Here is a 27,730-nt window from a genome sequence, read left to right as displayed (position 1 = left end):
TTTCATACTGTAGCTGCAATGCAAACGCACACCCATTAACAGGTGCTTGTTTGTCAGAACAATAATGAGTGGAAACAGCTCATTTGCATGCTAATAGCCTCGTGATATTCAATTTGATGCCACTGAGCTTTCAAATACAAACTGCTCGACAGTTTTAGCTCTTGGTCTTAGCGACATGTGGACACCCACTTTCAGCGCAGGAGCATCGACCCCTTTAAATTAAATGAAATCAAATTGACTACATGCAATTTCTGATTGTTCATGAACCTAAAACCGTGTAATTATTCTATGATGTTATTGACATTGCTCGACAATCAGCACTGCCTGTGACAACAGTTATCATTCACGCCAATTTTTTGGGTCTCTGCACCGACGACGGCCTGATGCCTGATGTTATCTCGTCCTCCAGCAGAGGGGGCTGAAAGATCAGCAGCTCGACGCCTGTCTCCAGGAGAAATATGCACGCTGGGGTGGCAGCATAATGGGAAAATGTCTTTATTCCCTCATCTCTCATGTGGTGACAGGCAGAACTTTAGGTTGCCATGGAGAGAGCTGCTGAAAAGGGGCCATAATTAACGGAGCCATAGGACTCGGTTCAATGACTCATTACGTTCGGAGGAGTTAATGAGGAAATCACACAGCTCCTCGAAGGCAAATGACTCCGTATGTGTACATATGATAAGTGTCACATCATGAGGTGAATATTACTGTATGCCGCTGCAGTCGGTTCTGCAGGGTTAACGACGAGCATGTGATCTGCCCCCGTGCAGTCTAGTCGATAACTGGAGATGTACGTGTGTGTGTATATCTGTGTGTGCATGCTTGGGTGGGTGCATTACTGTGTGTGTATTGAGGGAATGACTCACCTCCTTGTCAGGGAGAAACAAAACATATGAACACTTTCTCAGGCTGTCAAACAGACACACACACATCTACTCCCCAGCTCCTTGCTCCAGATGTACTCTGGCGTCTATCTCTCTGCCTCAAATCCTCTCTCGCTTTTCTCTTTCCCCCTCGCTCTCCATAAGCTCAGGCTGCCCTGGGGAGACTCCTGTCACAGCTAAGGGCCAACAGTGGGCCTGCTTGGGGGTTTACAGAGTGGCTAAGAACACAGGAAAAGCCGCCCAACCACCTGTAGACCTGCCAAGAGCACTTAAGCGCAAACCGTCTCTCACAATTTGTCTCAAGGATGTCTGGAAAATCCCACTTGACTCTCTTGTTTAAACAACACCGAGGCCACCACCCGGGGACGCTCCCCCTGGAACTGCAGAGGCAAAGTAGAGGCCAGAAAGCCAAAGGTGCAAGGAGTCATAAGAGCAGAGTGAAGAGCTAGACTTCAGGCAGGCCAGGGGTACAGCCTTCGGGCCCCGGCTCACAGGAGCCAGACTCATCAGCACCAAGCAACGGGGTCAACCAAGGAAAGAGGTAAGCCCGCCTCTCTTGGCCTCTGCGTGTATAAGCATTCTTTTCATTTTAAACTGCCCAAAAATAATGAGCAATCAAGAAAATGGTTATTCTCGCATTTCAATTAGCCTAATTAAAGAGAGGGCAGCGGGCTACTCAGAAGAATGGCAAGCACTACAGTACAGTGTGTATTTGTAGGTGTGTGTGTGTGTGTGTGTGTATGAGTGAGAGAGGGAGAGACTCTCCAAGGGGTTCAGCTGGAACACTGCATCAGCAGTCAGAATGAGAAATTAACCATTTGCTTTCTTCTCCACAGCCTGAAGCAGACACACAATCTGGTCAGCGAACAAGCTGCCAGAGAAGCTTCAGCATCACACAGCGTCTGCATGAACCCACCGGATCATCAATCATTCACATCTCTGACTCTGAGCCCTGAACGCCTCACGTTCTCACTGTGAGCAATAATAATAATGATAACAACCGCTAAATACGTGCTCATCTCTAAGCGTCCTCAGCGAGGCAGACATGGTGTGTTCGTGTGTTTCTTCATCGCACAGACGTGACGGAGATGATGGCAGTGAAGGAGTTAAGCATAAGTTCAGCATCCAGTCTGACAGTGGGAGCCAGATGGTCATGTAGAGCACTTACAGTGACATGGGCCTACACAGCTCCCCCTGCTGGAGCACACACACGCACACACGCACACACACACACACCCATCAGTATCCACACATCACTCATTTGCATGCGAACACACACACATGAACATCTCCGGCAGATTACAGCGCCTGCGATTCCCAGGTCACCCCCCCCCCACTCCTCTCCTTCCCTCACTTCCTCGCTCCTCCTCTTTTCATTTCCCTCGGTCTCAGTCTGATGGCCAGAGTTAATTGGCTGCTGTCTAATTGCTGCTCATTAGCTTGAGTAACCAAACATGTGAGGCGTAACAAACAAAACCTTCCTCCGGCTCTCGCTCGGCTCGGCGCTGTGTTTTTGCAATTCCCACTCCAAGTCATCCTCACCCGCTCCTCCGTGGCTTCCTGAGCGTTATCTGCCTTTGTTTGTCGCTCCATCTTTCACTCCATTGCCTCGCTTACCCTGAACTGGAAGACATCAGACAGACAGAGACGAGTGAGCTCAACGCCAAAGCAAATAAGCACAAAATTTGAACATTAAAACATCTTGAAACTCGGCGAGCGTTCCTTCTTTATGCTGCTTTGTATTGTCGTATTAATGTCAGAACGTTTGCTGTTTAATCTCCTGCCTCTACTCATACAACGTGCACACAAGCTCGTACCCACACACACACGCACAGGCATATGTTTTTGCTTTTTTTTCATTTACACACATCCTAGAAATCCTCATAATGCATGCAAACACCCACCCACATGTGCAGACACACACATCAGAAAGGCCAGCCTCCTCGCCCACACCCGTTGGCATTTGGCAGGTTCTCTATATTTGGGTAGCGCCCCTCCCATGAGCCCAGCCTTCTCAGCTCCCCTCCCTATTTAATCTATCTTAGAAAAACCTCAGGGGTTTAATTCCTCTCTCAAGGCAAAGTGCTTTGCTGGCATGGCAGCCAAATCCATACAGAAGGAGTGCATCAAGCTTTAAAGTGGACATCTCAACAGCAGAGCAGTTTAGTCGGAGTGACGTGAAATATAGACCGTAGTGTGTCACTGTGGAACGAGAAAGAAAGGACAAAAATTGGTCTGGGGCTACTGCTGTCCTCGGGGGATTTGGAGTACGGTGGTGAGAAACAGTGGAACGAGTGCGGAGAATTACACAGCGCTCGTAAATGCACACACGTGCACAGACACACAAACACGCACCCACTCGCAAACCTTGTGATATGCCAAAAAAATTATTTACTACTCAAGAGCGGGCCCTAAATGATTAGATTAGTCTCCTGGCTCAGTGGCTCCTGTAGCACCAAGAGACGGGATGGGATGAGACATTAGTAACAGCAGAGACACAGAAAAAGAAGTGACGGACAGTAAATATGATAAGAAAAAAAAGAAGGAAGAAGGAAAGAAGTGTACATCTCAAAATAGCAGTAAAATCAACTCCACCAACCCCCCACATGGTGAGTCAGACCCTTTTCTCCCACCATACAAACTGGCGTTTGCAGCCCCCAAATATCCATACGGAGACCAAATCATTCAGTGAGACAAAAATATACACGGAGCAGTCGGAGTGCGAGGCTTCCAGCGCGCTCTCATTGGTCTGAGAGGTCGTCAGACTAATCAGCAATCAAATGAAGGACAGGAGCGTCTTTGGAGAGTTTAGCAGTTAGTTTGAGAAACGGTACACTGAGACAGAAGAGAACGCTGCACGCTGCTGCAGCTGGAGTCGATGTTTTTATCAGCACAACGCATCAAACCACCACATTTCACAGGGAAACACTGTCCTTTTTAACTTTACACCTTCAGTTACTCTGCTGATTTGGATTATTAGTACAAAATATAATTAAAGCATAAATTATGAAGTATTTTCATGGATTGCATAATGAATACTTTTACTTTTAGTACTGCAAGTCTATTCTGATGCTAATACTTATAGTTTTATTGAAGTAAACATTCAGGAGTTTTCTTTCCGGTGGACACGAATTGACTCCATGAAGGATAATGTCTGAGCACTGGATGTGTAAATAAGCAACTGTTTGCTTATAAGTTCACCGTATCAACTTAAAGGTCAGAAAATAGTTACAGGTTTGATATGAAATTCATGAAAGAAACGCTGAAAATGCCAGAATGAAAAGGCAAAGGATGAGTTTATGTTTACAGCAGCAACAAATGCTCGCTGGAAAACTGGTTTATTTCCAGTGGATCCAGAGCAGCATGGCATTTACTTTTGATTTGGTTTTTGGCCATCTGGCACATGTAAGTGCAGTAATGCCTCTTCTTTGAGCTCCGTTTTTGTCTCCACCAACTCCTGGAGGAAACATCTGGCTCAGGGTGTGACACTCAACTTTCAAATTAGGGACAAAATAACCACCGCTGACACAGGAAAGAGACACAGGAAACCACCGGTCAGCGTTTGTTATTTTAAGAAAGTAGGTGCCTTAACTTAACCAGACTGTGCAGAAATGTCCCTCAGCAAGCTTTATTTTATTTTGAAAGTCTAACCAGATGTTGTGCTTTTAATGTTATTATTGCTAACACCACAGTGGAATGAGAAAGACACTGGACGTGATGCAGGCACGAAACATACTTCCAAGTGTTAAAGTCAGGCGGAGCATCCTGACAAAATTAGAAAATTAATCTCCGTCTACACGAATCCTACAGATCAAATTTCATGACATTTCACAAATTGCCGTGGAGTCTGGTGGTGAACCGCTGTGGGTCACTGATGACACAAAAAGACACTTTGAGGAAAAACTGCTGAAATAAATGGAAATCATGAACCAACACAAAGATAAAATTGTGAGTTCATGTTGAAGATTTCAGCTGTGTTCAGATCATGTTTGAGGCGGCGCCAACAGCTTTAGAAGAACTCAATGCTGCCTCACCAAATGTTCTTGTTGGATCTTGGACTTTGGACAAAACTCAACAATGCAAGCCTGTCTATACACCCATCACACAGAGCACCCAGAGCTCAAGAATCACAGATTTTAACATTTCACAGAAAGAGCGCCCGGCTCCAGACCCAGCCATGCCAGGAGGAAGCTGGATGCCCCCACAGTGCAGCCCCCCTGACCTCAGCAGCAGCAGCTTCTTAAAGCCTCAGCCGCTATCTCCTGCCACTGGGGTTCACCAGAGGACTTTGAGGTTCCTGATCTTAACACATAATGCATACGGGGCCTGTCCAAACTGCTCCAGGCTAAGGGTGGGGGGGGGGGTTGGAAAAACCCCCAATGAGCCTGGCCGAGATACTGGACTGACCTCGCTGAATTCGCTGGAGGGCTTCTCTGCCAGATGCTGGCTGGTGAGAGGAGAAGCTGCTGAGTTCTCCTCCACTGAAGGCATCCGATTAAAGGAAGTGCCGAGGAAAGACAGAAAAATGAATAAATTAGGTAAAAAGAGCAAATGGAATTCTCTGATGAGAAATTAAAGTGGGTGATGGCAGTGGCTGATGGGTGAGGGGGAGTCACGATGAAGACAATGAAGAGAAAGAAAGAGAGAGACAGAGAGAGAGAGAGAGGGAGAGAGAGAGGTGGGCGATTGGTCCTATGAGGGAGTTGTCATGGTAACAAGTGATCATGATGAGGTTGAGAATGATCAGAGACGACTTTTGGAAGAAAAGTGCGAACACATACAGATGATGCATAATCTCATCAGACATGATACGGCGATACAGGACGGTGTGACGGAAGGGTTGGCGGCACGTGATGGAGATCGGTCTAAAAGTTTGCTTTTACAGTCAAATTCAAAACTTCTGATTCAATAAAGAGACGTTTCATTTACATTGCATGAAGCTGAAGTAACCCAACTCTCAAGAGAAATACGGTTTCATTACATAATCTAAGACGGTTTTATAATTAAGTGGGTTGTTTGTGCTGCGCTTTATTGCGAAATGATATGGCTGCATATCCAATTAGAAGGTATTACATTAGCAAACACACTGTGTCTTATATAGAGTGCATGCAGCGCCTGCAGCGCAAGCAGAATGCCCTCCTCAACCCTCGCCTTCACGATCCCTCTTGACCTCTCACTTCTCCGAAACTTTTTGTTGCTCAGCGGCGTCAAAGCGCTTTGACCATGTTTTGTTAATTGCTCACATCTATTAAATCACGTTCGTCTGAATGTGGTGAAATGGTACGTTTGAGTCCCCTGTTGAATGCTTCCAAGATGTCAGCAATAACTTTGGCAGGACTCAGTTTGACAGAGGCTGAATTCCACCGATGTTCCGCTTTGTTGGTGTTGCTGAGAAAGTAAAACTTAGTGAGCTATGGGCAACTTTGAATGTCTGTCCCCTTTGGCAAGACAAGACAGAGCAGACGCACAAAGACACCACTTTTTAAGCGATGCCTGTGTCTGTCTCCTCCGTCTTGCCTTGCCAAAAGGGACAAACCATCTTTTCTTCTGGTTAGAGATGCAGTCTTGAATTTGGGAACATGGCTGAATTATAGGTGAAAACTAGCCAGCAAAAAAGTCTGGAAATTTACCCAATTTAGAGAGGAACTGGATGAACAACAGGTTATTCGTCTCCTCTCAATAATGCAAAGTCAGAGAAGATGAGAAGACTGGTTTTCTGGCTCTGTGATTGAAGCGTATGAGCAGGTTTCAACGTACGGAGGGCAACCAGAACCAACCAAGGTATAAAAATCCTGACTTGTGTTGGGTTGATTTTGGTGGTAGTTGCTCAAAACCTTGGAGAACTGACGAGGTATACCCACAGAATGGATAAAACAATGGGTGTAGCCTCTGGCACATCACCCACAGGTGCGAGGCTCAGTGGGTCCGGCCGTCGCCATCTTGGCAGTTCTTGATGCCACCAAACTCCAAGTTAATCAAATGGGCAAAGAGGTGCAGCGTGGGTGGAGCTGACGTAGGCCAAATGAGGCTTGGTTGAAAGGTAGCATAGCCCATAATCACGCATAACTTTAAGCCTTAATATATGTAAAACGATTAAGTTATGTATGTATGTTAATATGGGGGTCTATGGGGACTTGGTTTTAGAGCCAGCCTCAAGTGGCCATTTGAGGAACTGCAGTTTATCACTTCTTCTTATTGGCTTCATCTTTTATCCCCAGAGGTTGCTGCTGGAGCTCAGATAATAAAAATCTCTTAGTTTTTCAGGGCCCGAATTCATCTTGGCTGTAATTATCTCAAATAATACAATGGGTGGTAATGGATCCCTGTGCAGAATCTATTATCTCTATTATATGTCAATCAGTATTTTTAGCCTTTAATTGCTTAGCAGAGGTGGTGGAAGAGAGTAGAAAGAAGGCTCGAGCTGATCAAGAGAGCGAGGATGCCGTGCATGCAGGCTGAGGGAGGAACAGAACCAGATCACGGCACCATCGGCGGCTCAGAGCTCATGAAACGATGCTGTTAGAGGTCAATGCGATGCCTTTTTAGGCACAAACCTTGGAGGAAACACTGGCTGCATTGCAATATTTGGCAGATACATTTCTAACAAATTTTAGGACTTTGCTCTTCGTGTTATTCCTAAAAACATTACGTTAAAATCTGCACTCAGACACATTTGGCCTTATCGAGTTGACACCGAGGGTCTTAGTCACTATCAGTCTCCCTCCGAGGGCTCGTCTCCCCTCCAGCGTCTCTCGGTCTACTTTCTTTAATATGTCCACACATGTGTGATGTTTACTGCTTCATAGCACGCGTGTGTGAAAGCAAGTGCCCAAGTGTGTCTTGCGTGCACTAGCAGGAGTGAATAATTTGCCCCATATATAAGAGATATTGTCACGCCAGAGCCTGTTTTACAGGAAACGAGGTCTGGGGTCTGACAGTCGCTGCTGCTTTTAGTTATCTCTCCTCTGGAGTCCATTTGTTTCCTCCTCTGCTCTCCTCTCCTCTGTATCTGGAGTCCCTCTCTATGTGTCCCTGTCCTCTTCTGTTGTGTGTCTCAGCCTCTCTCTGTGCTCTGCTGTGACAGTTAACAGAGGTCACTGTTTACTCTCATTTATCAGTCAATCATCGACCGCTGCAGGGTTCCAAACACAGCTACTTCTCCATCCCCCCCGTCCTCCTTTCACCACCACTGTTTCCAGAACGACGACGCAGACATGTAATTATGGGGAGTTAATTCATTAAACTACACAGGATGTTTTTTCAATTTCATATAATTTCCTTGATATCAAGTCCAATCCGGCTTAATTTCTCAAGTATGTGATGACTGACAAGATATTATTATGTTTGTCAGTGTGACAAATTATTAGTCATGGAGCTGGCAAAGCATTATTATGTGGTCAGTGAAATAAATCCTGACACAAAGGGACTCTTGAAATATTGTTTTGTCCATTTGGGAAATTGTCAGACATGAGGAGTGAGAAGATTCCATTATTTCGTCGATATGGTCGAATCTTGCCCAGCAGGGACGTCAGTGAACCCTCCCTCAGTGCGATCGCTGTTAGACGTGGACTCCAAACTTTCCTCTGAATCTCTGTCTTGATCTCTGCTCGTCATTATCATAATAAAAAGCACAAGATCAAATTTGGATCCACTTAAGCTGAGGTAATTCAAGCTCCCCTCCACCCTCATCGGCCAAAGCCATCTGATGCTGCAATTAGCATTTTTATGAATTAATAACAGTTTCATCAGAGCCGTTTTCTAAAAGTTGTGCATTTGGAATATTTCTGAGCCACGTGCACGTAGAACATCCACAACAGAGCTCATGATGAGGCCTGGATGTTCTCTGTGGCCCATTAGGTGTTGTTTGGGCTCAGTCTGGGAGAATGATTAATTCAGCAGTGTCTTTAAATATGAAGGTGCCTGCCTCCATCTTGACAACAGAACTCTGAGGAGGAGGACTTTCTTTCTGACCGAAAACGATTAACGCACAGGCCTCCTGTTTCACCGCACGTCCGAAAAACATCTGCAGCGAGGGGAAGTTTAAGAGACGAGGGAACGGCGTCCACGACTGGCGATCCTTTCCAAACTCCGCCATACGTCGCGCAGGGAGCAAGAAAAGCACACACTGTTCGCCATCTTAATTTATAATGGCAGCGGGCCCGTATGCAATGAACATCTTGAGGGGCAGAGGGATGACTTGTCTTACATAACTGCTAAAGTTGGCACCGTCTCAGCAGCAGGCAGAGCGCAAACCCCAATGCAGGCGTTCACACATGTTTTCAATCACACATCGGCCCGAAGGAGAACGCTCGCGCTACGCCACAGACCATCTTCTAATTATTCTATCGCAGAGATGGGATGAGGCTCTTGTTGATGAATGTGATTTGATATGGAATTGCACATCTGGAAATCCAAACATCTCTCATCGCTGTTCAAATTCATTTAGAATTGAATTACAGATTTCTTCATTTTGTTGATTCGACTCCCTTCTGGGAATAAGCCAAAGACCCCAAAACGGCGCCCTGCGGAGCGCAGTTTTAAAAACAACCACTTTGATACAATGTCTAAACCTATTCCCACCCGACCGTGGAGGGTCCTCATTATCCTGCCGGTGATGCTACAATAAAACAGAGAAACATTTTTATGTGCCCCCTCTCTCCATATATGAGGCCTGCAGGAATATCATAATCTAATCATGACTCCAATAAGACTGTCTCATTCTAACTAGATCATGGCCTCTGTGTACCTCAGCTGCTCTTCTTGTTGAGGTTTCAATGGTGCACACACACACACACACACACACACACACACACACACACGCACACGCACACACGCACGCACACACGCACACACGCACGCACAGAGGCTAAGAGCTGTGTCCTTTTTTTGGCTCAGAGCCGAACAACATCGGTCCTCCATCCCCTCTCTGCTCTCCGCCGCCTGACATCCAAGCAACACTTCCCTCTCACACTCCCCCATCCCCACCTGCACCTCCTCCTCTCATCCCAAAAAAGGAGTAACATTTGATGTACCCCCCCCCCCCCCCCCCCCAGCACCACCACCTCTCCAGGGGCATCTGCAGGAGTATTATTATCTAATCATAGCTCTAATAAGACCAAACAAGATCCTGGGCCCTTCTAACCCACCCATGTACCCTCCAGGCTGAGAGTGGCCATTACCCTCCACCCACCCCCACCCACCCCTTTCTCATGGGCTCCCACTGACACACACAAACACACCAGCACACACACACACACACACACCACCTCTCCCTCTCTCGCATCTCTACACGCCCCACATACATCAGTATGTCTTTAGCACTGGTCGGGCTGTACAGGCAGTGAGAGCAGAGACACAGTATTAGTATTCAGAGCACAGGGAGGAAAAAATGAGAGGGAGCGAGCGAGCGAGCCAGCGAGAGAGAGAGTGAGAGGGAGGGGATAGTGAAATAGAGAGGAGGAAAAAACACAAGGAGGGGGGGAAATATAAGAGAGGAATACAGGAAACGGGAGGGAAAAGAGGGGAGGGCAGAGATATCATATTGTTCATTTCTCCCTCTCAGTCTGCCATCCCGGTTGCGGGGCTTATTGCTCGGTGCGTCTTGGAGAGAAGAGAGAGGAAGAGGGAGAGAGGAGGGGGAGGACAGAGCGAGAGAGGGGCGGAATGCCCCTTTACAAGCGTCGCATCTGACTAAAACAGCGGAGAAGCTCGTAAATCGGAAATTGGAGCGAGAGGGAGACACTGGTTTCTGCAACGCCAAGGTAGGAAGATATTCCCTTTGTTGCTCGTGCAGCCAGCAGGCATTCGGCTCTGTGCTATCTGCGAGGTGTGTGTTATTCGCATCATATCGCCTTTGATCCTGCATCCCGCACCGGGCTCTGCTGAATATGCCCTAAATCTAGCAGCATGTGTCTGTTTTCCATTAATATTTAATGTATATTATTCGTGCATCACCCCGGCTCGTCCATATTGCATTCCGCCAGCAGAAGGTCCGTGTTCCGAGCACATATAGTGGGATGCATGTTGTGTGGAGGCAGTCTGCACACGCTATGTAGGATGTACTATCCTGTACAGCAGATAACAGGCTCCTCTCTGTATTACAAGTGTGTCAATGGCAGCTCGCCACACCGGTGATCAGAATTTAACTTTTTTTTATTTTTTTCCACGCAAACGCTATTAGACGTAAGACGAACAGACAGCGGGGCGCGCGCACGAGCACGCAGAAATCACACAGAAGACAGGTTGACGTGCGTAAGACGTGCGTAATTCCCCCCTCCACCCACACCCCCTCTACCCCACCCACTACCCCCACCCCAGTCCCCTCTTTACCATCAAAGGCACAGTTGCTCCGCTTCTTCCCACAAGAGCACCATATTTATGCAAATGGTCAAAAAAATAACCAACCACTGAGACACACTGACTCACCGACTCTGACACAGAGGTAGGTGAAAAATGAAGTGAGGGCGGCCGTTGTCTCTCTCTCTCTGTGTGTGTGTGTGTGTGTGTGTGTGTGTGATTACACTCCCTGTCTGTAAATAGGTCCCACTCTGCAGCTCCACTGGCTGCGCAAGAGACAGGAAGAGCAGCACCAATATCCCAGGGTTCCTGGCCGGCCACTTGCTCTCCATTTCCTGTCCCATGTTATAGATAATTTAGACACTTGCAGCTTCAACAGGCCCAGAGTGGTGGAAAGCTGTGAAAGCCCAAACAGCAACCTTTGATATGTGTGAATGTGGGCTAGAAATAGGTGGAGATGAAAGGAGACGGTGTCTGCCTGGATGTGAACCGGCGTTTGATTCCATGTTTATAGAGATATATGGTCTTAAGCAGATATTAAGGCCCAATCTCGCCCACCTCGTGTTATTTATTTGCTGAAAGGGTGTCCAGGAGCTATTATAGGACAGGCTAAATTGGAACAACCTCGAGGCTGAGGCTCAGCAAAGCTATTACCTCTAGTCAATAGACATTAATATCCCCACGTTCAATCTTGGCCTCATACGGTGCCGTCTCTGTCCCGGCGAGCCACAGTGCCGCTCCTCTGGAGTAACCAAAAAGATGTGTTGTAGTAGCCCTATCTGTTTACCCCTGTGCATCAATCTGTCACGGCCGAACGAGCGGAGAGGAGCGATGATAGCATTGTCTCAGGCAGACATCGCTGTGGCCTCAAAAGGAAGTGATGCAAAACAAAAAGGAGGCGATGCCAGCTCCGGTGGAGAGAGGTCACGACCTCTATGAATCAGGGATAGTCCTGACGAATGGCAGATGATCTAAGGGTACATAAGTACATCGATTTGAGATGGTACACAACACGATACGGCCCAGCAGGGTACAGCAGAGCAGACAGCATCAAAGTGTGGAGCAGAGAGGAGCAGGTCACAGGGCCAAGTCGCCAGTCTGTGGAGCTCAGCCAGGAAACGCTCTCCACGCAAACATTTCCATTACGGCGCAGACGCGGCAAGTGTGAAACTCGCTTAGACACTTAAGCAAATTTGCCGACTTTAAACAATAAACAACAACAAAAGCATTCAGGGCAAGGATGAGAGGTTCAATTAAAGATGACTTCCAGGTACAGAGGCAAACAAAAGAGAGAGCGTGGCAGTGGATAAAAGCAGGTTCAGTGAGATCTGAGTGAAACATCCTATTAGGTATATCCAATGGATTAGTCTCCTTTGTCTACAGAAGCATTATGTTATCACACAAAAAAGGGTCTGACTGCTCTCACTTCAATTTCACAATTATGAATGCGTTCAGTTTCTCCTCATAAAAATAGTTAAACAGTAATTCCTATTAGCTCGAGCTTAATGCAGAGAGGACGTGAACGAGCGGAGGCTGAAAGAGATTTTTATGAAAAGTGAATGAGGATATGATCTTAAACCCGCCCGATTGTTAGGCGAGCTCTAAATTTAAACTCAGACGAACCTCAAGGTAATACTACCACTGTGATATATATATTGATCCCGCTGCCTCTGAACTGGAAATTGCAGCAGCCCCGTGTTTGACGTATTTTATTCAGTGCAAAGACAAATATATAATTTGAGTAGAAAATGAAATGCCAAATGATGAGATGGGGCTGCAATAGATCACAGGTTTGTGGTAAGCATCTGAATGTCTTCTGCTTTTCATTCAGCAGACAGCAGTGTTTCAAATGCCTTATCACTGTAATTCCCAAACCCAGCTGAGGTGTGTGATTCATCCCTCAGAGACAGATTTCACACACAGATTTCAGTCGCACTCTCTAACACGATCCTTGTTACTGAAAAACCTGCCCCCCGGGTTTTATCAAATTCACATTCGCCCCGCTTGAGGATTTTTGTTTGTTTGTCGCTGTTTTCGGTGGAATTTCTGAGCAACGGAGAAAACCACTGGAATTCTTGTATCTGGGGTGCTGAGCCAAAAATATAAGAAATCCAATACAACTGCTCAAAAAAGAGTGAGGGAGCGCATTCGATATTAGATAAATATTTATGCCCCGGCAATAAGAAACGGGAGCGCTGTGTCCGGCTGTTTTTCCCCCCACATTTTGTGCATCCTCACTCTAATTTGTATTGGATTCACTTTTTCTCGCAGCTCTCCGTGCACCTGAGGGCGGCTCCAAATCTGTCCTTTCTGTGCAAATGCAAGAATGATCCCTTCATTATAAGGGGATACAAACATAAACGCCTCATCTGCTTCATCGCCTACCAGCTAGATTGAGGATGTAACTGCTGGACTGAGCCGTTAAAAATGAGACGTTTAGCTGACGCTCTTATCCGGAGTGATTAGCAGGAGGGGCCGGCCGGGGGCTCGGCGTCTCGGTCAAGGACGACCGTGGAGGGTCGAACTGGCAGCTTCTTCCTCACTGACAGACCCTTGAATCCGGGTTTGCGCCTGTTGACTGCCGGGTGCCTGGGCTTTCCCCCCTCGATTTAGCTCATGATCTGATTGGCCTGCTTCGCCCACGATTAGCCGCTGACCTCCTCCAGTTCCCCTCTTCTTTCTGTCACGTGATTGGACAGAAGCTCCGTCTCCTCGCTCCGTGGTGTGATTAGACTGTGACCTTGCATGCCGTCCTGCCTCCTCTACCCCGTCGGACAGTGACCTTACTGGTCGGCCGGTCTGTGCTGTGGTGTGCTCGTTCCTGGGAGTATTGATCCCAGGCAGAGCAGCAGTCAATGGAGCGTCTGTGGGAGGTTTAGTGTTGCTCTGCTCACTACAGTAAGAACGTGTGTTTCTGGTCATGGCGCTATCAGGGTGGAATGATTCGTCAACATGTTTCTGAAGGCATATTTATCTGTGAATAACCAGTGTCTGTAAATATTTAGCTTGTAGTAAATTGCATCCCCAAACCCTTGATTACCATTGTTGCTGTGTCACCCTCGCCGCCAGCTTCCTATGTTTTTTTTTGCCCTTCTCTGCTCCAGTTTTTTCCTCCCTCTTTATCTGTCTCGCCACCAATTTAATGTCAGCATCTCTTTTATCCTCTCTCTCTCTCGCTCCCCCCCGTCTCCCGCTTCCTCTGTCTCTTGCCACACAATCGTTCTTTCTGTCTGTCTGCCTCTTCCATTTCTTCTTCGCCTCTCCCTCCCTCATGATGCTCTCACTGGCATTTGAGGCGGCCAGTTTTGTGCCAGACAGCCATTCCTCAGATTGAGATATCCAGGGTTTTAAAGTCACTCAGACAGATTTACTATCTTAATGGGAGAGAGTGGTGGGGGGCAAGAGGGGGGCCGGTGTAGTGATGTTGGGTTTGGATGGCGTTTTGATTCGCTAATTTCGGATTCCTTTCGACAATAGGCTGAGCTGAGATGGACAGATAAATAGACTCTGTGCATTATCTGAGTTTTCCTTAGACCGACAGACTATCCTAATGTGACAATCAGCTTCTCAAAAGAGACAGAGACAGAGGCCGAACAAGAGGGGAGAAATGTGTTCCTGTCTTCAGGAGGAGACGGAGAAAACTGGAAAGGGAGTGGACGCATTTCTTGTTTCGGATCTTGTTTGGAGTGAAATATGTCTTTGCCTAATGCGGTGATTGATTGACGGTTGGGAGACAGATGGACACATAAGGAGCACTTTGCTAGGGAGGTGCCACTCAATACACAAAGACTGACGCTGACATTCTACAGAACAACATACATCAAATGATCAATAGTCCTTCCTCTGTCCGACCAAGCACCTCGCTTGAGCAATAGGCCCGCCGCCTCACAAGGGCGAAGCAGTTCGGCGGAAGAGTGAGCCGACCCCTCGCCGTGAACACTGCTTTGCTGGTGATTTATTCTCCGACCACACCGCCGCTTCTACGAGATTTTTGGCAAAACAATTCAATACTGGGGCTTTTGCAATGGATCTGTATTATTAGACACAACTTTGCATACATTCTCCTCAGTCTGAGTCCCTGGAGAGTCGCAGACTGTGAGAAACTGGAGTTTGGGCATTGACCTGCTTTTATTTAGACAGAATGAGTTCAAAAATAAAGACCGTATGCTAAGGAAGTCTAGTTTCTCTTGGATGAAAGGACAAGGAGCACGCACATAAGGCAGTCAGACTTAATACATCTAATTATACCTCCATCTGATGTTTGAGGAGGTTTTGTAGTCCTCCAAACCGTGCTCACTCGCTTGCTGTCCTTCTCGTTGCCTTACAGATTGATTCTCATTGTTTTTCAGGTCATGTTGGAGAGCTTCAAAAGAGTCTCCACAAATCTGACAGTGACTTCCAATCCATGCCGAGGCACTGGAGAGACCGTGGACGTTTACTGCCGGAGCTAAATGACTAAGAGCTCAACTCTGTTCCCAGCTTACAGTGAAGACAAAAAGCCACTTGTCTGCGGGCTCCCGTTTCTGCTCTTGGAAACATTAGGAAAATAACAAGCTAAAGGTTATGCATGCACTGCAGGCATAATTCTGCATTCCTCAGCCAAATCTATTTGTAAAGAAAATTTTACATGTAGAGTGTCTCCGCTCTGGCTTGCAAATTCAACATGGCCGAGAACACCGAGAGTCAAGCTCAATAAAGGTAAAACACACAAAGCATGACTTTATGACATTATTAAAGCTAATGAAATGCTTTAATTTGGATTTTTTTCTTCAGAACAATGGAGCTATATAGCAAAATGTGGAGCTAAGTCTGCGATAGCTGGTGGTTCTTCAGCAGATTGAATATGTTGAATAATTGGAAAAAATGTAACCTGTCATTACAAATAATAGAGAAACACTTGTTTCATTCACTTCACTCTCACATTGTTTGCATATTTGTGTTTTAGGGACTCAAAACAAGAGAGCTCATAATTATCTAAATTACTCCGTAATTGCTATAAGGAGTGTTTTGCTTCGGGATATCTCATGAAGTTTCAGGATGATTGACACGTTGGTCAATTTTAGACAGCAAAATGCTCTCCAGGAGATCTTTGACAGCAGGGTCTGTTAAATAACATGCACCCTGCTGAGTGAGCACTGAAGCAGCTGGCATTATTCAGAGTAGGACGATGAACATGTAAGTAAAAGGAACTCAAACATACGTATTTACTGTGCGGCATTCATACATTTTTGAAAATGAACCCAAGTTTTGTTTTACATGGAATTAGCTTTTAGCTGCTTTTTATAATTTTAATTCACTTTAAATTAAAATATTTAATTCGTACTTCAAGGCACAAAGACCATAGCAGGTAACTAACTGAGAACTCAACAGTGTGGCCACAAACTAGATAAGTATGGGTCAGCCTCTAGGGTAAATTTGTGTCCTGCTGCACTTCTCTCACTTCTTCTGTGGTGCCAGTTGCCGGGTTTCACTCTTCACAGTGTATGCTAAAGTGCTATTATATAGCACCGGAGCCAATAATGTATCAGGGACACGCTGATGGTTTTGGCATCACTTTTCTCACTTAATGGTTAAGGTGACCAATCTGCCAAAAACTTGATTTGTACTCTTTTATGTCCTTACACTCACGTTGCCAGTTTCTCTCCCTTTATCTCTTCCAGGGAAAGTGAGAGGGGTGGGTGTCGCTCAGTCATACATGGTCCCTGTGATCCAGACCAAGACACCCTGAAGAGCCCCTCCCGTCCTCCCGTTACTGCCGCTGCCCCCTCTGCTCCATCTGCCTCCTCTTTCTCAGTTCACACCTTGTAAAAGGTGGACGGGCCAACACTCTGCTTACCTGAGCGCCGTCCGATAGGTGAGGGCGGCGAGGGCTGCGCTGTCATTGGCTGACTGCTGGTGAGAGTGCGATGCGGATTGGAGGATGTCGGGGGACTGGGATGAAGACCAATGTAAGAAGGCGCTGTCGTTGGTGGAGGAGCTGTGCTTCAACTCCCCGAGAGGCTACAGCCAGAGCAAACGCTGCCAGGACTTCAGCTACCTGCTGAGAGGTCGACAGCTGGACACAGGTAGCTGACACACCTGGAGCTTTAATCATTTGATAATAATTGCATTTGTCAAGATTTTTCAAAGTGTGAAGGAAGCTTTTCCCCTCTTTATAGGATTCAACAGCTTATAAGAAGACTAAGAGTCTACAGCCACATTAGCGGCTCTGTCAGGCTGTTCACTGCGGCGCTAATATCAGCATGCTAACATGCTCACAGTGACGAACATGCTGATGTTAAGCAGGTGTAACATTTGCCGTCTTCACCATGTTAGTTTAGTGTGTTAGCATGCTAACATTTGCTCATTAGGATAAAGCACAATGTAACGCTGAGGCTGATGGGATTGCCATTAATTTTACTTTGTCATAAACCAAAGTATTGGACAAATTACACAACTATGACCTGATGACGGGGCTTCCTGAATAATACCTGATTACAGTTCATCCTGGGGGTGGGGGGGGTGGGGGGGGGCAATCCTACTGATAGCCATAGCAACATCGTCATCCATAGAGCCATAAAACCCACAGTGAAAACTTTCCTCCAACGGCCTTAAAGTAATACTTCACCCAAAAAGTAGCCTCTAGTATCAAAGACTCGCCCTCGTGTCGATTTTAACGGCACCTCGCACACGTTGGTGCTCGACTGCGGTCAGTTTGATTCATGTCAGTTCAGATATTCTCCAATGATAACAAGCTTTTACAGTGAAAAAGTGTTCAAACATCCGCAGAAACTTCTCAGATGGCTCCTGCAGAATAAACCACCGCTCTCATGCACAGTGTCTTCCGTCATTAAAAACTGATACAATTGGCTCAGATTTTCAATTGAACGCATCCATGTAGACCACAGCCGCGGTGCTCTGTGAAGCAGGAAACTACGAACTTAACAGACACCTTTCGAGCCTACAGGGGGTGAGCCTTTGATGAGAAGATTTGGTGAATTGCTTTAAGGAACTGATCACTCGCTCAAAAGGAATTCATTGAATTTTTAGTATCCCATTATGGTCTGAATCAGGCTTTTACACCCTGACAAGAACAGAAAAGCTAGGAAGACATCTGATGCTTAAAATACGGCGTGTTTTGTCATGAAAGCGGTAACAGTCAGAATATTGACTCTCAAAAGCTTCAGCAGAAGATTTTCAGTATCGCCTTGTCAACCGCAGACACATACGCTAACATGTTAGACTTAGAGGAATGAGAGTGTTCGGAGGAGTGCTCGTGTTTAAAGGTAGTTACTGCGCACTCACGACAACAAACCATGAAATATTAATCTGCAAGACTGAAAAGCTACGGTACACGTCCATCCCATTTCTGTCACGAGCCCAGAAAGAGTCTCGGTAGAATTCTGCAATTGTTAGCTCAGAATTACAAATCTATATACTGTATGTATTTCTTTTAGCACACTGAGTAGGTGCATCACGCTGCACGGTGGAGCGCATTGTGTGCAGAGTATTGTGTGTGGGTTCTCATTGAAGCATTTGGAAGTGCAATGCGCTGTTATGCAGATTAGCGTGGATATCTGTGGCTCAGTGTAGATTAGCCTGGATTGGCTGCATGTTGCCTCTGGAGATTTGGATGGCTCTGCGAAGAAATGTCAGGCCATGGTTTTAGGCGTTGGCCCCCTCGCTTACCAGCTGTGATTTTTCGGTGTTTGCTGACGGAAGTCTCCGAGTCCTCTGAGGACCGCGACTGCCGAGAGCTGTCAGCGAATGGCTTGTGTAAGCAGCGGAGATGTGTTTGATGTGCAGCAACGTACGGGTCCCTGTGGGCTTGCATCAGTCGCTGATTGACAAGGAGTCTCAGTCCCTCTTCGTGGTGCACTTCAGAGGCCTCCCACCTACCCACCTACCTGCCCGCTGACTTGCTTTTTATGTTTTGTGGATTAGTGATGGATCTCTGGCAGGATCAGTCCTCGGGAAGGTACAGCGGCTGCCCTTAAGAGAGACAAATGGAGGCGAGTGGTTTGGCCCCCGACAGTCCCGGCGCACGTTTGATCACAGCCGTGTCTTATCAGCGCACCCTGATCTGCCAACCGCACACAACCTACTCCTCTGCCTCCTCGCTTTGTTTTTCCCTCTTCAGATCAATACATTAACCTTTCCCATCCTTAAACCCCTCCCCTCTTTAGGCTTGGCTCTAAATCACTGTCAGCATGTTTTCCTCCATCTCACCGTTCGGGGGCTCGTTCTCTCTCTACTATCGCCTCTTTAGTTTCGACTCTTTCACACATGAAGTGGCAGTTGCATCGACTGTATCAACCCTCCTCCTCCTCCTCCTCCTCCTCCTCTTCCCCCTCTGAGGAAATGAAAAGGGGAATAAACTCAGTCAGCTTATATGTCTGTTTCAACACACGCACCAATCTGTTGTCAACGCTCTCCCCGTCCTTCCTGCCGTTCTGCGTTCACTCCGTTCCCCTTCATCACCACTGTCCTTTCTTTTTTGATGTTTTCTACCTTGTCCTACCTTCCTTTGCCCTCTTTTCCTTCCTCCCGCTCCATCACTCTGCCCTCCTCCCGTCTCCTGATTTCCATCGTCATGCTCTCTCTTGCCTTGCTTTCTCTTATTTTCCCTCCCTTTCCTTTCCCTTGTTCTTCACTTCCCACCCCGCCGTGTTCTCCACTGAGACAGATCAATGTCCCCTCGCCCATCCCCCACCTCCGCGGCCCCCCAATCATATCTTTTGAACAAGTGCTGATTAATGACATACACAGACTGATGAATAATTCACCATAGAGGGAGCGAGGAAGGAGAGGCAGAGGAGGGGAGGGCGGAGAGAAGGTAGGGGTGACGAACAAAGAGACAGTCGCTGAGGAGAGGAATAAAGTCAAAGCGTGCAGAGGCAGACAGCATGGGAAAAGAAATGACAGCGAGGAATGAGGGGTGTTTGAGGGGATTATATAGAGGAGAAAGCGAAAGAGAAAGAGGAGGAGGGCGGGTGGAGACAGCAGGCGAACCGAATTCCAGAAGATGTACCCCAGGGCTGGAGGATTGGCTGCTGTTGTCTTGTTTTCACTCATTTGCTCTCAGTCTTGTTGTCAGCCTGTTCCAGATAAAATTTCATTCTCTTTTGTGTGATTTAACAGTGTTTATGTCTTTGTCATGCACATAAAGACACCCTGAATTGAAGTAAATTGAAGGAAAACAGGGTTGAATAAAAGGAGGCCTATGTGTGGATCTGGTAGGGGATTCGGGAAACATTTTCCTCAGCGCCGTTCTACACAAAGGTGATGATTGGCCTGCCCGCAGACAGGAAGGATTGTTAATTGGTTGCCCTCTGGTCTGGATGGAGCCCAAGATGGCGAGAGGCAAACACTCCAGTTAGATGCTTCAAGGTGAGGAAGCGTACATGGTTAGCGAAATCTGCACACTGTACCGTAATGAGTTTCTTGGTCTACTTACAGACCATGAATATTAATGTTTAGGGCTCTGGGCCTATAGTTCACTTTGGGCTCTGATTGGTCCTTTTGTCAAGACAGTCATCCGACCCAAAACACGCTATTTATAAGGAGACTTCAAATGGCTCAGGATAATTATAAATATTCATTGTATATTTAGTCTATTTATTTATAAATATTCATGGGATATTTATAGGGTATTTACAGATTTATGAATTCATCATGACTTCACGAATCATAGACTCTGACACGTGCAGATGTGCACTTCAGAAGCGTAAACAGGACTACAGAAGTTGGCTCGCTCTGGAGCTGCTGTCGGCTCTTTGACAGAGGCCGGTGCTGGAACTGTCCGGCAGTCTGGTGCTGAAACTGCGCTTTTCTTTTATTCTGCACGCTTTTTCATTCGGATGAGTCATCCTCCACCCTCCCCAGCACCCACATCCTCTGTCCCCCCATATCCACACACACCCACCCACCCCTCAGACGCAGTCCTTGAGGCCTCACGGATTAAAAAGCTAATAGCCGTGAGGAAATGCTGGATGACATTGCATAGAGACATCACTGATGTTTTTCTAACTGTTTGAATCTTCTGTTTTTCCTCCTCTCTTCACCTTCTCCTCCCTCCACTCCATGTCTTCCTCTGGGCCCCTGCAGAGATCTCTGTCAGCCTGCTGTCGGTCATCGTGACATTCTGTGGCATCGTCCTCCTCTCCGTCTCCCTCTTTGTCTCCTGGAAGCTCTGCTGGCTGCCATGGCGGGACAAGGAGGGCGGAGGCCTGAGCCTGACGTCGGGGTTGCTGCCCGGAAGCGCCGGCGTCGGAAGCCTCGGAGGCACCGGCGGGTCGTCGCTCTTACCTCCGCTGCTGCAGAGGAAGGAGGGCCACTCCTCATCCTCGCTCTACCCCTCCCTGGGCCATCAGGGCCAGCACCACCCGCATTTCTCTGACCTGGTGGGGCTGGAGAGGGGGGAGGTCGGAGGTGTGGTTGGGGGCCCACATGAGACCCAGGAGCACTCGTACCTGGACATGGACTCCTACCCCAACAATGCTGGTGAGAGAGGGAGCTCACAGACATCTCTTAATCCCAGACTGAGTAATGCAACGCCTCAGTCATAACTTCTTATTTTAATATACTTATGGAGTACTGAATTCAATACATTTACCTACATACAGTAAAAATAACTCATCTGTGCTGCAACTGTGTGATGAATGCTGACCATTATTATACATATAAATGGGTTTTCTTACGGTCGTGCTACGTTCAAGGAATATTACTTTTTCATCTTGCTGGCCGCGTCTCTTATTACACTTACTTAGTTGTACAGGAGGAAAATTTAAAGAGGAGGTAGACTTTGAGCCAAAGTTTCAATTACCACAAATTAAAGCTACTCAGAGCAGCTCACTGGACAGACGCATATAATCACCTTTTAGGGCCGCTTTTGCTAACGTGTTAGCACGCAGTTGCCCCGGGCGCTGTCACGCCACTGGAGTCATACAACTCCTATATTCACCTCTCTTTCAGCTCTGTTTTGGTCTCTGCCAACCCCTCGGTTTTATTCTCTCGCAGCTAGTTTTATCAGAGCGTGTTTGCAGGAAACAGCTGCCTGATGCCGCTGACGCGAGCAGTGAAACTGAACCGAACGGTGAATGTGCCAGGAAACAAAAACAATGAGCTCAAAAGCTCGCCAGAGCTGCCGAGTTGGCTCATCATTCTGTGTGGGTTTGTCACCTCAACCAACCATTTTACATTGTACGTGTACAGTTATTTGATTTAATCTTCTAACACAGAAAATACATGCAGAAATTCAAGCTGCAAACATTTGTCAATTGAGAGTAAATGAATACATTTTGATAATCAATTTATCATTTTTCAAGAAAGAAAATGCCAAAATTTGACAGTTCCAGCTTCTCAAATTGGAGAATTGGCTGCTTTTCTTTAAGAAATCCAATACTTTGTGGTTTTTGAGTGTTTTTCAGACAAAACAAGGCATCTGATAATGTCATCTTCAGCTCTCGAGTTTTTTTCCCCCCATTTTCCACACAGTTTAAATAAACTGCTAGCTGCAGCTTTAACACAAACACACATAAAGAAATTGATTAATGTATTTTGACGAGAGTATTTCCAGAAAGCGGGTGATGGAAATCATCCAGTTAAGCCTAACAGGAACCCAAATACGCAGCAATCAGAGCGATTTTCACAATTAGAAAGAATCTGCTCTAAACTGATGTCGGAGAGCTATTTCAGGCCTGATGTGATGAAACAGCTCAGGCTACAGCTCGGAGTTTTAATTCTGCTGTTGTATTTATGCTGGCTGTCAACACTGGTGCAGGCGGTTTATCATTCTTCACAGTTAAACGTTTGCTGCCTTTATTGCCGTACCTCCTTGTTGTTTATGCCTTTCATGCTGGCTCATGTGCTGCTATTGTAAATATGTCTTCCCATTCCTTCCCTTCCCTTGGCTGTTAAATCACTGTCTGTTAAATCGATGCAATACAATCAATGCGATCAATGATGCCGACCCTGCATTACAAAAACAACATTGTTCTCAGCCACTGTGACCACTAAGGCCACAATAGTGACTCATCAAGGACTGCTTTGTCTGTTTTCTCACGCTGTTAGGAACTCTGAAGCTGAGTCAGACGTCTCCGGATGTCCCCAACTCAGAGGTCGGAGCCCAGCCCAATAAAGACCTGCCAAACGCTCACTCCCAGCAGCAGGTCACCTCACGGTCAGTTCATCGCTGTACCTGACACGTCTGCTGCTTTAAATGAGTGTGTGCGTTTGCCGCTTGTGTGTTTTTGTCATTAAACTCGGTGGATAAAGACAGGAGTGAACCTTAACCTCCAGCTGGTGCACGTTAAAGGAAAATCGACTGAAAACCATGATTGAATCTTTACAAAGAGGAGGTTTTTACCCACCTCAAAATGTTTTCATGAGCGCAGCGGTAAAGGACAGGTTGGGCGAGGATGTTGGCTTTAATCTTCCTCACCTTTAATGAAGGCTTTGAGGCCTGTGAACGTGAATCATCTCCATGTTTGATTTCTATGAAGTTTCATCTTGAAAAACTTCTCTTTTTTCAAAAAATGATCAGCACAGCTACAGATTCCACAATTCTACAACACCAGCAGACCCACGCAAAGCGTTTGGCTATTTTTAACAGATCTGCATTTGTGTTTTTTTGTGGTTTGTCCTCCACCATCACACAACTAGCCTTGATTTGGTAACACCTACTATGATGCATGCATGTGTGGAAAAGGTGTGTACTCTCGTATGCAAATAAAAACAGTGGGTGAACTCCATTTAAATGGTTTACCCAACACTGCATCTCTGATGAAGCTGCTGAATCACACTGTTGTATTGCATCCTTTTTTTGGTGTGTGTGTGTGTAAGTGTGTTTGTGTGTGCTGTGCTCTTCACTTAATATTCATCCTCCGAGCTCTTATATGTCTGTTTAGGCCCAAGCCCATGACTCACCAGCTCTCTAGTCCTGATTTCCATGCTGAGGAGAAGGAGCAGGTAACCAGCATTGGGCAGATCAAACCGGAGCTCTACAGACCCAAAGGCGACCAGGGCGAAGGCAAACAGGGCGACAACTGCGGCAAGATCAGCTTCCTCCTGCGCTACGCCTTCAAGTAAGTTCACACCTAAACACCCTACTCGCCCCGTCAGTGCCCTCTTATGTAAAAAGTGTTTACATTAGTAAATCACTGCCACAATAATTTGAATGAAACACGAAACTTTTCTATGGTTCTTCCTTTCCATGTGAAGCTGGAGTCACAAAACCATGAAATCTCAAAACTAGAGAGCGTCACCACAGGCCACCACAGACTGCGAAAGCATTACATGCCGACGGCCCTGTGAGGCTGTACACAGGCACAACGGTGCTTTGAGCTAAATGCTAACATTTGCTAATTTGTACTGAACAGAAAGAAATCTGCATCAAAGCAGTGGAGCGACTAATGCTGACATCCGTAGAGCCACGCTGCACGGTCAGAAGGTAGAAAAACAGATAAATTCATTTTTCTATTTTTAAGAATGAACAGTGTTTGATGAATCCGACACTGAACAGAGTGAACACGGTGAAGTTTTACACGTCCCTTAAAACCTTGTTTGAGGCAGCGAGCGCTGGGGTTCATGGGAAACGTGGTCCTCGGTTTGAAAAGCACCATCTAACATACGAGTAGTATGAAACGAGAGCGGCTGCTGGTTTCGTCCCCGCTGTGGTTTTATTTGTTTATGATAATCATACTGAAATATTAATGTCTAAAAACACGACAGTGGTAGCAGGAAGTGAAGTGACAAAGCAGCGTCGCAGTCTGTTATGAACTGTGTGGCACAGATTGCTGTAGTTACTTTCATTTTGCTCCTTTGACGATTCTCTGCTGAACATTCTGCAGAGCTCAGTGTGTAATTGGTGGACGCCACGCTGTGAGGACTGGGTGATGAGGGACCTCGTATGTGAACGTGCGCACTCTAAGTCAAGGTGGTTGAGGGTCGCGAGCGGCGTGCAGCTCGCTCGCTCGGCCCGTCTGAGGTTCAGCTGGCAATCCCCCATTTCTGCCTGCAGAAACATTACAACAGGCGAAAGTGCTGATGGTCAGAAAAGAAAGGGAGTGAGAGGCCGTTTGAGTCATGAATTATATATGGTGAGCCACTTTAAACAGCAGCCCCTGTCAACACATAATAACACCGGACTGTGTTATAGCTGGAGTTACAGATACAGAGAATTAACAAGGGAGTTGGATGGAGAGGAGGTTAATGATGAAAACTATTCACGTGTCCCTCTCCCCCCATTCACACAGTCACAGGGTGATTTATGTCACGCTGCGGCTGCCTGTCATTACAGTGGAGGGAAATTGTTTTGGCGAGGAAGAGGCGAGTTTATTTGTACAGCAAGTTTAAACAACAAAGCAATTCAAAGTGCTTTGCACCAGACAGGTGGGATTAATTAATGAATTAATTAAGGGAGTGACTGAGGAACAAAGGTTAGAGGTGTAGCTGCAAGACGAGTGTACGCCGACACACATGCAGAGGTGTGTGTGTTTGTGTGTGAGCGCTTGTGCGGCGATAAGACTTGTATGTTAATGTGCGAGACCCCGCTGTTTGGAGCGTAACAGTCAGAACAACAATGTCAATCTTCCTCAGATCCTCTGGGAAAGGCATTTCTATTGACAATCCCATTAAAAGCTGACACATTTCCACTGCGGGAATAACAGCTAGCTTTCGGGCATTGTCTGCCAGGAATAAGGCTGTGAATTTCCCCCCGCGCTCAGGCAGTAATAGGTATATTCTCTGCAGCATGCCTCACCGATTGTGTGAAAACCTTGGTTTTGGCTCGAGCTCGCGTCTTGTACTGTAATAAGACACAAGAGTGCATGAAAACCTGCAGCCGTGTCTTTGTAACAAGCAAGAATGCAGGAAAAATCCTGATGATTAAAGGAAGGTGGGGTTGTTTTTTCGTACACAAGCTTCCTGTTGTTTGCAATTATTTTACACCCGAGCTGCGCTGTGAACCACGCCGGCTCATCGCGGTGAGCCTCGACCAACATGTCCCAGAATCATACTGGATTAAAGATCATTCGATACATACTTGAATTGGTCAGGGTTTTTCTCATTAAAATAGTTATCTGGCTGAGCTGGAAATGCAATTTCCTCCAGCAATTTGCCCCGTGCATCATCTCCCTGATTTGATGTGATTGCAGAGTGGCCATGTTTATCCGATTGCCTTAATTGGATGTGATTCAGAGGTAAACACATGTCCGGATTGGCCGCGGTTGTATTGTCAATGAGCGTATCTTATTTGTGATTGGTACACACGGGCAGAGGACGTTAGAACTGCCGGGGTCACTGCTGGCGTTTTCCCTGTTTATCCTTCCTCAGCCCCAATGTTCACGCTGCTCTCCTACAGCAGCTAATGAAGTGCTGACACACTGGTTAACACGGGGAGACACAGTCTAACGAGGCCTGATTAAAGGCCTCCGAGCCGTCTTCATCTTCATCTTCATCTGGTAATTAAATACATAATAAACGGCGCGTGAGATGCAGCCGTGGTGGAGCATTTGAATGTAAAGTCCGTGTGTTGTATGTTCTCACGTCTATTTATTCCTGCGTATCCGTGTACCTTTTGACATTTGCAGTATTCAAACACATTCATGCCAAAAGCACACGTGTTCAGTGTGACGTTCTGTCGTTTCCGGCGTTTTGTTCTTGTCAGTGAAAGCAGCATGTTTCGCTCATGACACTAAAACTCCTCTTAAAGCCCAAACCTGTCATTTTTTTGGCCACATACAGTATTAAATATGTGCATACATACAGAGTTTGACTTCACAGGAGCTGAAATATTCAATTGATTAATTGATCAGAATCATAAGGAAAATATTCAGCAACAATTAATTGTTAATTTATTGAGCGAAAGTTCTGCAAAAATCAACCGGTCGCAGCTTCTCCCAGTGTTTCTCTTCTCTGTTTTATACCCAAGTAGTCTGATTATCTCACCATGGATTCAAGGACACTGTGATTTCCATTATTTACTTACATTTTGAGGACCACATGATGAATCACTGATGAAAATAATTGTGAGAAAAAAAAAAAGATTATCTGTACTCTACCACATTTTGCTGGTCAAGAAATAATTCAAAGATTAGAAAAACTGCAGCAGTATTTTTGTCTTTTCGTCTTCCCGACTGATTGTCGTGTGACCCCTTAGATTCATCTTAGGACCCCCGTGAGGGTCTGCTTCAGACAGTCGATGCACTGCTCATTCAAATGTTCAACACATGTAAAAACCCCAGTGCGCGAGAGCAGCAGCTCAGCTTCGGCCAGACTCTCACCGACTGCACATCTGTGCTGGCTGCGCTCACGTTTAACATCGCTGATAGTGCAACCACCATACAGCTGCAGGGATGACACACACGCACGGACACACACGCACGGACACACACGCACAGACACACACGCACGGACACACACGCACGGACACACACGCACGGACACAAACGCACGGACACGGATGCTATTTTGGCTACTCCTTGCTCTGGAGACACAAAACCTCCCACGCCATGATGTGTGTATAAATCCTGCACAGGTGTGTGTGTGTGTGTGTGTGTGTGTGTGTGTTG

At 46.5% G+C, this 27,730-nt stretch overlaps 1 protein-coding gene across 1 annotated transcript in view; it reads left to right on the top strand.

Annotated features, from left to right (window-relative positions):
* Positions 1 to 10,180: 10,180 nt before the first annotated feature.
* The window catches only part of syt3 (synaptotagmin III), a 28,834-nt gene continuing 11,284 nt past the window's right edge, over positions 10,181 to 27,730 (top strand). The window contains exons 1-6 of the mRNA XM_076751982.1: positions 10,181 to 10,645; positions 15,530 to 15,878; positions 16,841 to 17,245; positions 21,267 to 21,662; positions 23,232 to 23,340; positions 24,068 to 24,244. Coding sequence (XP_076608097.1) covers positions 17,101 to 17,245; positions 21,267 to 21,662; positions 23,232 to 23,340; positions 24,068 to 24,244 — 827 coding nt within the window. The 5' untranslated portion in view covers positions 10,181 to 10,645; positions 15,530 to 15,878; positions 16,841 to 17,100. The remainder of the gene's footprint in view (positions 10,646 to 15,529; positions 15,879 to 16,840; positions 17,246 to 21,266; positions 21,663 to 23,231; positions 23,341 to 24,067; positions 24,245 to 27,730) is intronic.

Source organism: Chaetodon auriga, chromosome 16 (genome assembly GCF_051107435.1).
Source record: "Chaetodon auriga isolate fChaAug3 chromosome 16, fChaAug3.hap1, whole genome shotgun sequence".
Lineage (NCBI taxonomy): Eukaryota > Metazoa > Chordata > Actinopteri > Chaetodontiformes > Chaetodontidae > Chaetodon > Chaetodon auriga.
The sequence above is the reverse complement of the archived record's forward strand: the minus strand, read 5'-3'. Positions and strand labels throughout refer to the sequence as shown.